General features: G+C 42.3%; 1 protein-coding gene across 2 annotated transcripts in view; it reads right to left on the reverse strand.

The window, feature by feature from the left end:
- Window positions 1–317: 317 nt before the first annotated feature.
- The window catches only part of LOC119172425 (beta-secretase), a 32,582-nt gene continuing 20,327 nt past the window's right edge, over window positions 318–12,572 (reverse strand). For both annotated transcript variants that reach the window (XM_037423525.2, XM_075893784.1), the window contains 5 exons: window positions 12,103–12,198; window positions 6,741–6,878; window positions 3,259–3,334; window positions 3,015–3,149; window positions 318–748 (listed from right to left, as the gene is read on the reverse strand). In XM_037423525.2, the coding sequence (XP_037279422.2) occupies window positions 558–748; window positions 3,015–3,149; window positions 3,259–3,334; window positions 6,741–6,878; window positions 12,103–12,198 (636 nt within the window). In that variant the 3' untranslated portion in view covers window positions 318–557. The remainder of the gene's footprint in view (window positions 749–3,014; window positions 3,150–3,258; window positions 3,335–6,740; window positions 6,879–12,102; window positions 12,199–12,572) is intronic.

Genomic DNA, 12,572 nt, shown 5'->3' on the forward strand with positions numbered 1-12,572 from the left:
TCACACAGCAACTAAAGTCCCAGCATTTATGCCTAAGGCTTGGCAGACCGGACTTCACAACCGAACAATCTATCTCAACTTCCAGAGGTACTAATGAGCATCTCTGCCATGTTCATAAAATCCTATTCACTAAATAGGATCTTGAAAGCCTCATCTTACTGTGCAATCGTACACATCACCACAAATTGGTCATTGTTAGCTATACCTGTAAGTTTATATTTCCTGGCAATTTATATTTTTTTTGCCATTCCACGAAATATACTATACTAGAGGGTTCGTGCTGTACATATAGTGCACAAAATGCACAACACAGTATGTAACAGATCAGCTTTATTGCAGTGTAAATGAATTCTTAGTTACAGTGTAAATGCTCGAAAAATACATTCGGGTAAAAATTAAGGTTAAAAGCAGCTACAACAAATCATGGTGTAGAAAGAGTAAAAAGATGTAAAAGCGCAATTCGCAAACAATAAAAGCTTGGCACTGGCCGGACAAGATTAAGCGCTCATAAAAAAAAAGAGAAAAAGCTAAACGGAAATGTACTGAATGTATTGCGGCTAAATGTTGATGAGTCCGACACCGTCGGATGATTGCCTGGATCTGCAGAGACGAACCCTACGTTTGAGCCAGAACAGTCCCACGATGACGACTGGCAAGGCACACATGAGACAAATGAAGACGATGATGTAAATGAAAACGGTCCACGTCTTCGAGCCCATGGCTTGGAGCTCCCAGACGCACGAGTGACCTGGAAGAGATGACCATTGGTTCATAATAAACAAACAATATGAAACACGAATTAGCTTAGTTACATGACAAAGGTTTAGTGAAGGCAATGTTGTCATTATGTCAGCTGATAGCTGACATGTTGCTAGAGTAAAAATAAACATGATGACTAGCTGAAAAAGGCTTCTGCTCGAGAGAGCGAAGTCAAATTCAGAAAGAGAAATGTTTTCACCTTAGTGCAACAAAATTATTGAGTGTTCTTCCAGAGAAAAGCTGCGCTAGACAGCTTGAATGCCCAAAGGCCCTCTCTTGCAAGCAGTAAAACAGCAATCAGCATACATACATATATTCAACATTTATCCATTATAACACACCATTTCAGTGCAAATAAAAAAATGCAACAATTCAAGTTGATTTCGGACGAAAACACTCACTACTGTAGGTACTGTTGTACAAATACTCAGTGAAAATGGCCTGAGAACAGTGTCGAAATTCCATAAGAAGGCTTCCCACTTGCCTAACTTTCTCTAATCAAAATGGCTGCCACCCTGCTGCTGCTCTAGTAGCAATACTGAAAACAAGGTATGCAGAATGAATTCTTAGAACGTGTAAAAAGCTAAAGCTAGAACCGATGATGCAGCCGACCCTTATGTTAACACCTGGACTAGCTCTTGATCCTAGGTTTAAGCAATGTACTATGCCTTAGGTCAAACAAGAAAGGTGGAGAAGTGCACTAGCGAGTCTCGCATGTCTCTAGCGCAGGAAATGAACAACTCTCAACTCTTCCCACCGCTGGTCTTTAGGACTTCGTATCATCTTTGTTGAATGACATCAGGAAAGTTTTCCTTATCTTTTAGTTAGCTTTTAAAAATGTCTTGCCGGCAAGGTTTACCAATTCTGTTTTCAACTTCCTTGTTTATCTATTAAATATGAACAACAACTGCCAGTGGTTTTCATTCCATAATTATAAAGTATTGTTTTGACAGAAAGAAACCGCTTGCCAACAAGGTACACCTCACCAGGACGGTTATAAGCAGCAAGAGATTTGCTTACTGACATGATTTGGCCACAAATAATACACATACAAAGTAAAGAAACACTCAACGACAAGCACAAGCGTTGAGTGTTTCTTTACTTTGTGTGTGTATTATTTGCGGCCAAATCATGTCAGTAAGCAAGTACCAACTAGGCCAACAATCAGTATTGTTACAAGAGACTTGCTGCTGCCAAAACAGCGGGACACCTGTTTGAGAAAACTTACGGTCTAACTAGGTCGTCTTGCTGCTAGAATGACATGGTCCTACCCAGATCTGACAGGGTTGGACGCAGCTATGCAAGTAAGTTTAACTGTCTGACCGCTGTTCTCTCCAAGAACATTTGTGCTCAGTAAATATCACCTTGCTCACTTCCAGTTCATAATCTATGTCACAAATTGTACCAATGCCTCAAATCATATGCTTTGCTTCAGACTTATTGCGAAGCATGGTGGTAGTACTTAATTTCTGTACCACTGTAGAAGTGTGACAGAGGGCCTGAGGATTGCTTAGACACTGCTTTCCAGATCCTACGCATACCTTTTCAATACATCTACTACATGTCCGACACCAAATTGATGTTTTTGTTGAAAATGGTAAGAGCACGTGATTTGATAGCAAAAGATATCACACAAGGACAACACTAAATACAATACGAACATAGTCTCAACTTCTATATGTACTCACTTTCGCACATGATTTGGTAGAACAGCATTTGTTATTAGTGGCAATATATATTCAAACTGTGTGGTGAGACGATACTTAAAGAAGCTTAGACAAACAAGCGCAGCCTCTCTTCGTGTATCGTATCACCGTGCAGTTCAAGTACTATACCAATAAACATTTACAAATTTGCCCAACTTTCTGCACTGATTAGTGACAATAATAAAACACAAAATCTGTTTTGTAAGATTCTCTTTTAAACAATCACAAAATTTCAAAGCAGCTTCCACACGTGGTATTTTGTTGAGTTTTCAGGTTAGAATAGACCAATAATTGTTTATGAATAACTAATTGACACACTTCAGCTTCAATGTTTACCCTTTTCTGTGGTATGTGCAGAGACAATCTCTGCAGTGAACCATATTCCTAAAAAAATGATAGACAGTGGGAAATCAGCAGAATCCCACCAAGCGGAGGAAAGAAGTACAGTATTCTTTTTCTTTTTAATACAAAATTGCTTTGCCGTATTTGGCAAGCTCCCACATTGACAAAAGCCAGTTGTGTAAAAACGCAAACAGCAAAAGAAGTTACCAGCATGTTCCTTCTCTGCATACTCGACTATCACGTCATTTGCATTGCAATGAAGGGCAGCGAATCCGACACGCTTGTTGCCCAAATCGAACACGGTGGTGAGCCCTCGGATGATGGCAAAACCGATCATAATGCCTGAAAAAAAAGACACACCGGTAATTATTGCTCATGGTGGAGCACCGGCACCATTAGAGGTGCAGCTGAGACATAGCAGCCGAAGCACTGGGACCACCAAAGTACTTACCTGATGGTGAATCGGCCACTGCAAGCTTGTAGCAACCGTGGTCACCACGCTTTAATGTGACCTCTTGAAAGTAGACCTGCATGATGATAGCGATGAAGAGAACACTTTGTGGGCATGACATCTGCCAGTTCGTGGAATTGCAACGACATGGACCTCAGTCAGTGTGGGTGTAAAGAGATGCCACTTTGGGAATACCATAGTTTTTTGGGATGAAGTAGTGTGACGGTCCTAATTCCAATAGTGAACATCCTCACGGACTTTGTAACTCAGATTATACGACTTAGAGAGGACCAGGCAATGCTGTCATATATATGAAAAAATAAGAGCACGGGTAGTTAATGTCTGACCAGCTGTATGCAGGCAAGCGGCCTGTTCATTTAACACAACGAAAACGAGCATTTTTCGAGCAATGCATAAGCTGTGTATATTTGATGCTCTGGTGGTTCTGCACAACTAAGCATGGCGCACTAGGCTTGTCATCTGATACTCACTTCACTCTTTCTTCTTTACCGATCGCCAATCTAAGGGTGCACAAGTTTCTTTTGTATGCACAAATATTTATTTATTGATTTATTTAGTCAATACTGCCAACTTCTAAGCGAAGTCGTAGGCAGGAGTGGGTACATATATATGCATTTGATATTACATTTTCCAATGCAAGAAAAGTCAGAAAACAACAGGAAAAACTTATAACAACAATGTGTCGAGGAAAAAAAAAGTCTAGAAGAGTTGTAATTTAGAAACATTGGCAACGTAAATCTATGTAACACTTCCCCCCCCTTTTTTTTAATATTTGGTAGACGTTGGAGTCTAGTAAAAAAAAAAAAGAAGTTTTTTTGTTGTTGTGAAATGCTAGGTCTGCGCAAAATATTAACATATAATTAGGATTTATAATAAATTACCATAGCTACTCACTCACATAATGAATGCACTTTTTCCTCAAAAAATCAAAGCAAACTTGGGCATGCGTTTATTATGAGGGGCAAACTTTATGAAAACTTTTTCGGTATGCGCAAAAAATGCCGTAGTGTAAAAAAAGGTGTATTGTATCTTTTCTAGGCGACAAGCTGATATGTGAGACGCTGTAGTGGAGGGCTCCGGAAATTTTGACCACCTGGGGTTCTTTAACGTGCACCCGAACCTGAGCACACGGGCCTACTGCATTTCTGCCTCCATCGCCAATGCAGCCGCCACAGCCGGGATTCGATCCCGCGACCTGCTGGTCAGCGTAGTAATTATTACATAAGTGAAAATGAATTGAAGTGTAAAGCAAACAACTTGCTGATGGCAAAAAACAAACCTAAAACTTACGAGTTTCACATCCAATGCTTTATCAATCAAACTACAGAGCTGACTGCTCACCCATCCACTTTGTTCTATTTGTACACACATTATCCCAGGTGTGCTAGCGAGACCACCACGGCAGGGCCAGGCGACAAGCGATACTTAGTTTTTTTTTTTTTTTCTGGTTTTCCATAAACCTGTGACACAAAGACGACGAATGGCCCTTCGCAACTGCCATGGCAACAGCAAATATTAGGGAGTTTTCGAATAGGGGCCCCAAAGCCCTTTGCTTATGGACGTTTTGGGTCACGCTGAAGCGATAAGTTTTCGAATAGTGTCTGCAATGATTTGGACACTCCCCCTATTCTATGTCACTCTTGTCTTGGCCGAGAGCCGCACTTAAGTGGGTGCCGTCACATTTGTCTGATCCAAAACTTTTGGGGCAGGCTTCGGGGTTCCCGCTGAATTCGAGAAATACCGTCCCCAACCCGAAACCCAAACGCAGTTTGAGTCTTGCATATGCGCAGTGGCCTTGACGCTATTTCTTTGGGGCCCCAAAAGTTTGAAAACTCTCTATTGTCCTGGTCGCTTTAAATTTGCAGGCACGTGGCTGGTCCTTAATGTTTCATATTTGCAGGAAGCAACTGTCGGTTCACGCAAGCAGTTTCGTGACCTTCGCTTGCTGTATGCTTATCATCTGTGATGTCTCTAAACTCGCACCGTTCATGAACCCCCTGTGGCACATAGACAATTAAAGAAGATGGGGACGTGCTACTTTCAGATGGGAAAAAAAAGAATACGGCGTGCAGCAGCGGGCAAAGGGGGGGGGGGAACGGGACGAGGGAACGAGCTGTGTTGGCCGAGGAGGGTTGACATAATTAATAAATAGAAAACGGAAGAGATCGAACGGGCAAGAAGGCGCCATGTGTCGGTTAGCGGGACTGCAGCGGATGAATTCAGGGGGTGCATTATTATGCGGAGATGAAAGAATTCCAAATTTTGACGACTGAAGTTGGGGGTGCGTTTATTATGCGAGTGCATTTATTATGCCAGTAAATACGGCATTTATAAGGGGATTCTGTCGGGAAACAACCAACTCGTCGCAAAATCTGGGCTGCTGCAAAACTAGGCGATGTACAGCTGTGTCCAGGAGAAAGCGCTAACAAACAGCATGAGCGTTTATTTCATGTGAACAAGTATATATGCCTTAGAAAAGAGAAAGAAGGCAAATGAAGGAGAGGGAAGCACTGCACATGCATTTCAACTAGTCAATGAAACTGCAAAGTTCGATCACGAAGATAATTAATGCCTTTGTCAATGTCGGTGGCGCTTACACATGATGGCCCAATGGAATGCATCTTCAACGCTTCATAGATCTCCCGAGCACTGTAATCGCGATATCTTTGTAAGATGCGGGTCTGTTTAAAATTTGGAGTGCAACCACAATCCGCACAGTAAATTGTCAGATTGCTTCTTGTTTTGTCCTTCAGATTGTTCTTGTTCTCTAACTAAAAGCCGGTCGTTCGTGCAGCAACTCGTTTGACCAATGTAGTGGCCACTGAAAGACGTCGGTATCTCATATATAGCTTCCATCTTGCACAGAACATGTCTCAGAGCACGTTGCTTCGAGATATGTTTCTAAGGCGTATATATTTGTTCACACGAGATAAACGATCATGTTGCTAGCCAGCGCTCTGCTCTATTGTCTTTCTTCTCTCGTATACCCGTGCTGTTCTTTACGATGAATTCATGCCAACAGGTTCAAGTTTCTACCCTTTTAAGATGTCTGGGCCCACTGTAGTAGGCTTCACCAGAACACCATTACTCATTTTCAATATAAGCCTTCTTCACCACATCATGAACAATATTGCGTTAAAGCTTATTAAGTCAACTGTATCATCATGGAGAAAATCAACTGTGTCTTGAAGAAAATCAGTCGTTGAAACATTGCTCGTTTTCTATAACGAGACACTTCAATGTGTAACTCCAAACGCAATCATTGTACTGCCAGCAGCCTTTGTCACAGCCAGCAGCACTGCCACCGTCATCATGAAAAGATCAGTGGCATCAGTGGCACGGTACCTTTTAACCAGCAAAAATAAAAAAGGGGGATTTTGCAGTGAAGAACATTAGAACTGCATTAGAACATACATTACAACTGAGTTACAACAGTGATGAAAATTCGAAAACCAACTTACAGATGGCGGGATCTTCAGTGTGAAAATATTGCCTTGCGCATCCGGCATGAGCACTTCCAGGATGGGGAAATCGTTGACCACGAACCCATCTTCAAAGCAGTAAACAGTGGTGATGTCCGAGGAAAGGTTGTACTTGCCCTGCAAGCACATGAATACATCACTATAAGAACTGAGCTAGAATAATTTACCCATTGTTATTTATTCAAAATACTTAAAAGCCCGAACGGCACAGCACTTCGCGTGGGCAGCATAAAAAATAACTGCCACTAGGTGTAGGTATCTATGGCAGTTAATGGTAGAAAACATTGTTAATAATTGCACAATAAAACAAAAAAGGGCATCCAAATACCTCATTGCTTTGTAAGTGAGAACTAATGGACAGTGATGCCAAGGAAAGTATACAAGATGTCATTGAAAGTAATTGTAATGCACCTAAATGTGAAGAAAGAAAAGTGGACGAAAAGATAGCTTGTGGTGAACAGGGACCGAACCTGCGGCCTTCGAATAACGCGTCCGATGCTCTACCAACTGAGCTACCACGATGGCTATCCCTCCATCCACTCGATGGGGTATATGTGTGCATTAGAGCATGAGAGTGTCAGTCAGCGTTGCCACTTGACGGCGAGTGTGGAAAGCATTTTTTTCTGCCAGTTGGCTTTACGTAGCGTGTGATCTCATTACAAGCTGGCCGCTGAGCATTAATCTCTCGCATACTACCTGAAGGTATCAGCGTTCGTTGCATCGGTAAGCTGATCAGGTGGCGGTGGTTTTTTTGCCTGCACTCACTACAGCTTTCATCACCAGGCGCACAAACCGGCCAAGAAACCACCATCAACTTATAGGCTTACCGCTGGGACGGAGCCGGTGAGAGGCAGCTGCAGGTCATTTTGTTTGTTTAAACCACGACTGAGAGTAGCACGATTATGGCGTGCGAATGCACTAGTCACATTTTTTTTTATTCCGCTGGCTTTCTATGCAACTTAAAAAAAATGGTACACGCAAGACTTTTTTTATCACAAATAATGCAGTGAAGGTTTCCAAAGAACCTCTTGAAGTTTGCAAATCCCACTTCTTGCTTTAATATCAATATCAGCAAATTAGTTAAATAATCCTTATTAACAAATTGATTAACTACAAAACAAAATTATAAACCATCTCCCTGAAGGGAACTGTGATAGGATGTGAAGCTGCAGTAGCGGTGCGTACGTCGTTGACCCGCCTGAAACGGGCGTCGATGCGGGTGCTGGAAGAACGGTTGAAAGGGAAACTGTGTAGCCTTTACTCGAGTTAACATTCCTTTGAATTGCAATGACACGGGAGGCGGGTTGGGTTTCGTGCAAGTTTCATCGCACATAAACGAGCCGAAAGAGTAGACAGATTTAGTTGTGCGTCCGCATCTACCATACGGACACAGCCTCTCATTGTGAATGGTTGGCAGGCTGTGTCCGTACGGCTGCCGCGTACGTGCAACTAAAGCTGTCGAGTGTTTCCACTCTGAGCGTTGTGTGTGGCCACTGGAGAGAGTGAAGCGAGAGAGAAGTGTGTTGAGAGCGGGTGAAGGAGCAACACCACCCAGGTATTTTTGGAGGAGCCGGCAGCTGCTGCAGGTGAGGGAGAGAGTGACATCAACGTGCAGCTGCGACTTGACCTACTTGGCATCATTTTGACAACTGCGGCTGGGGGAATGCGGTGTGACGCGTTGGCACGGAGACACGGATGGACAGCGTTACACAGGCTAGTCAAAGAGCTGCTTCGTATTTAATATTGTCTGTAGTGTGCTAAGTGGCTGTCAGCAACATGCAACTGAGTTCACTCACCTGCCTCTAATATAATTTTTTTACTTTTCACACAAGTTAGCTGGGACACCCAGTGTAAGGCAGATATGGTAATTTTTTCGGAGTATATACATCGATCCTGACAAGTAAAAGAAGACTAAAAATAAAAATGAGTTTTCTCATTTTAATAAATTCGGCTTTCATAATTCCAAAATCACCATGCTTGCCACAAGAATACGCTTTCCAAGTGAGAAAATGTGTAAAAAGAAAACACAGGTGGTGACACCACCTTGAAATTCGTAGGGTGCCTTGATGCGAGTGCCCTCACAGGACAATGACAACTGCATCGTTTACTAGTGCAGCCACCAATTTCTTTCATCGGCTGGGTGCACGTTGGCTGCGGGACGTGCCTCAACAGCAGTGGCTCCTAATTCCAATGGAGACATGTTCTACTTTAGTTTGGATATACTCATTTCTTTGCTAGAGTAGCATCGTTTACTAGTGGAGCCACCAATTTCTTGCATCGGCTGGGTGCACGTTGGCTGCGGGACGTGCCTCAACAGCAGTGGCTCCTAATTCCAATGGAGACATGCGTTCTACTTTAGCTTGGATATACTCATTTCTTTGCTATCGTAGATGACAAGCAAGCGGAAATTCACAATTCATATTAATCTTTCAGTTACAATAGTTGACATTGCGGGCAAGCAACTGCTCGTCGTCATAGTCGCACCATCACCGTTAGCGTTCTGTCGTCGTGCTTATGCATGGACATAGCGGGAATTGAGTGAAGTATAAGAAGGAAGTAAATAACTGATGTGTATTTAAGCATGAATGCCTGGCATCCTTACGGTCAATCAAATTATAATGCGGCGGATATGCGACTATATCAGTCATACATCAGGTAATCAGAACAAAGGGTAACGCACAAAGGATTACAACAATTTCATATAACACCTTCCCAGGGAATTCTGTCAGCGAGCGTAGTGGAGATTTGACCATGTGTGCGTTGTTTGTACACCGCTCAATAATGCTCTTGGGAGTGCGCGTGGTAATTCTTTAGAGAGGGAATCACTTCACTGATCAGATGATAAATCAAGTTTCGCCCATCACTCACGTATCTTTGAGAACTGCCAAAGAAGCATATTCATTGCCGCCAGTGTCATGAAGAGCATTTTTGTACTTAAAAAACAACACTGTGTTGCAAACGCTTTTTAGTATGAAGCATTCAAGATAGTGTAAAATGATGCAGCATTCTGTTCATGTCAGCACCTCAACGAGTCTCGGAATAGTCAGTTTCTTCATAAGAATTTTCTGGTAGATCGACAAGATCAAACAAACTGAGATTTGCACGAATATAGGCAGCCTTCCACACTCAAGCATAACATAGAGGTGCAATTAGTCTCAATTATTCCACCTTCATGCACTGCTTCATTACAGAAATAAGCTGGAATAAGTCTTAAATAGCACACCAATTTTCGTGCACATTCAAACGTATAAAGAGACTTAATATGAAACAAGGCCGCAAAATGCGAGCATAACAAACCACTTGTGGTTTCGCACTCTCAGATTTACCCTTTACACTTCTATGAGTGTGCATATGTTACTATTGAAGGCCTTTGTAGCAATAAGCATCATCATCCTGCTTCGTGGTTGAGAAAGACTGGTCATATTTTCAAAGCATGTTCTTCATTACATTATATCAAATAAGGGTTTGTGAATATTCGAGCTTCAAATTCGTATAGAAATATACTTATATGAATAATCTGATTCGATTTAGGATTACCAGTATTCGAAGTTTCAGATAATTTGGCTCGCGCTGTGCATTCGACTCTTCCACGCTGTACCACTCATTCAGAATCTCGCATCGTTCAAGCGCACAATGAAAGCGCTGCTGTAAACGGGCGCCCGAAGATTTTTGGGCCCAGAGCACTTATGATGATCAGGCACAGCATCGCCGAAGCAAAGTGTGGGTACAAGCTACTCGGTATTTCACTTCAAGGGTGATTACAGCACAATGGAAGACACGGGACAAAGAAACCAAGCAATACGAGCGCTGCCAGATGAACCGCATTTAATATTGTAGTCTTACGTCTTGGGCCTTTTTTATATATATATATATTTTCAAAATTGTCCCGCTTTATTTTTTACAGTCCACAGGAGCTGCGTTCTTAGTCCTTTAAAAAACAAAACATTTTCAAGCCAGTTTAGCTTTGATAGTGCATTACAGAATGCAGCACCCTCGCCTTTTTCACTGAGACAGCGTTACGAAATCTGTTTTCCGTGTCTACCAGGAAAGTCGGTGCGATTGAAAAGCAAGAAAATGGCGTCGGCTCTCTCAGGGAACCAGTTTTGCAGTTTTGGCGGCCACGACCCCTTCAAAGAGGAACTCCACCCTAAGCGGGGGTGCGCGCATCGAGGCACGCTAGAAATTCCCACAACAAAAATGCCATGATGTCATAATTTTTCGACAAAGTCTACTAGATCCTACGTACTTCCTTATCGGTGGAAATGAAGTACATTGTCCTCCAAGGTGGCCACAGGCTTAACATACAACGTCTCTGCACATTCCCTTGAACCAATGTCATTAACATGCGAAAAATACACCTTGAAATCCGTGATATCACACAAGGAGATTTCGGTCTGAAACTTCACAATGAAACTTTGTCCTCGATTTTCTCAATAATAATAATATTATCTGGTGTTTAACATCCCCAAACTACCATATGATTATAAGAGACGCCGTAGTGGAGGGCTCTGAAAATTTTAACCACCTGAGGTTCTTTAACGTGCACCCAAGTCTGAGCACACGAGCCTACAACATATTTGCCTTTATCGAAAATGCAGCCGCAGCAGTTGGGATTTGATACCGTTAATTGTGGGTCGGCAGTCGAGTGCCTTAGCCACTAGACCACCACGGCAGGGTGACCTCGATTTTCTCGTCTATTATATTTATTAAACACTGTAGACTCATAGTTCATGCACGGGGGTTAATACAAATATGAAAGAAGCAGCAATGACAAAACAGCAATAAAGGTGAATAATGTTGTTTCGCAGTCTGATCACATGTATCGGTAACACAATTCCATTCACTAGTGGTTCTTGGAAAACATGGATACTTAAATAGGTCAGTGCGGGCTGAATATGGAGTTAAGGTGATGGCATGGTGGTGCCAGAAGGGCCTGCAGGCAAGAGGTGTCAAATACAAGGATGGAGTTGCAGCCAGTTTTTTTTTCGAAGCTCACGAAGAAATTCAAGTCTAGCTTGTTTGCCTCCATGCTTGTAATAAGGCAATGTGACTTACTTACATGAAATATAAAGAGGGAAAACTTGTTAAATATAAATATCATGGCCTTTCTTTTTATTAATAATGCTTTCATGAGGAAATTAAGGACACAAGAGTTCTCAGAGTAAAATTTAACAATCTAAGTCGATTCGATATTTCGTTTCAGTGTCCATATAAGGGACGCTTGCATCTGCAATTTTTTTTTATTGAGCATTAGCTTTTCTGTGTGAACTTAGCAGCTCCTTAGAAATTCAAATCAGGAGCTGCTTGGCCAATCTAGTAAACTAAAGGTCAGTGTACCGACCTGTTCGTTAAGCATGTCAAACACCCAGCGGAAGACATCTTCTGGCAGCAAGAGGTTGGTGGCACCGGTGTCAACTATTGCAGGATCGTCATTCAGCTGAAAGTACACCAACACATTACACCAACGCTTCACTGCATCTCGAGAGAAAGAGCTCATTGATGAGAAAATACACAGACACCAGGTCTGAGGTGTGTTTGTTCCGTTTTGGGGGATGGACATTGCCCTCCACTGCATCAGCGCTTATAAGCACTGATGCGGTGGGCGGCAATGCAGTAACTTTTTTGCATCATGAAAACATTGAATCTTGCTGTATTGACATTTTCATTGTGGCACCCACCAAAAGCATTTCTGACAGACAGGACAGTACTATGCACTCACTGGTTCAGTCAAAAGTTGCGGGTAGTCACTTTACTGCTGGAAAGCCATGCTTGAGATCTGTTTTGTAGGGTATTTTCCACATTTTATATTCA

This window comes from Rhipicephalus microplus, chromosome 4 (genome assembly GCF_043290135.1).
Source record: "Rhipicephalus microplus isolate Deutch F79 chromosome 4, USDA_Rmic, whole genome shotgun sequence".
Lineage (NCBI taxonomy): Eukaryota > Metazoa > Arthropoda > Arachnida > Ixodida > Ixodidae > Rhipicephalus > Rhipicephalus microplus.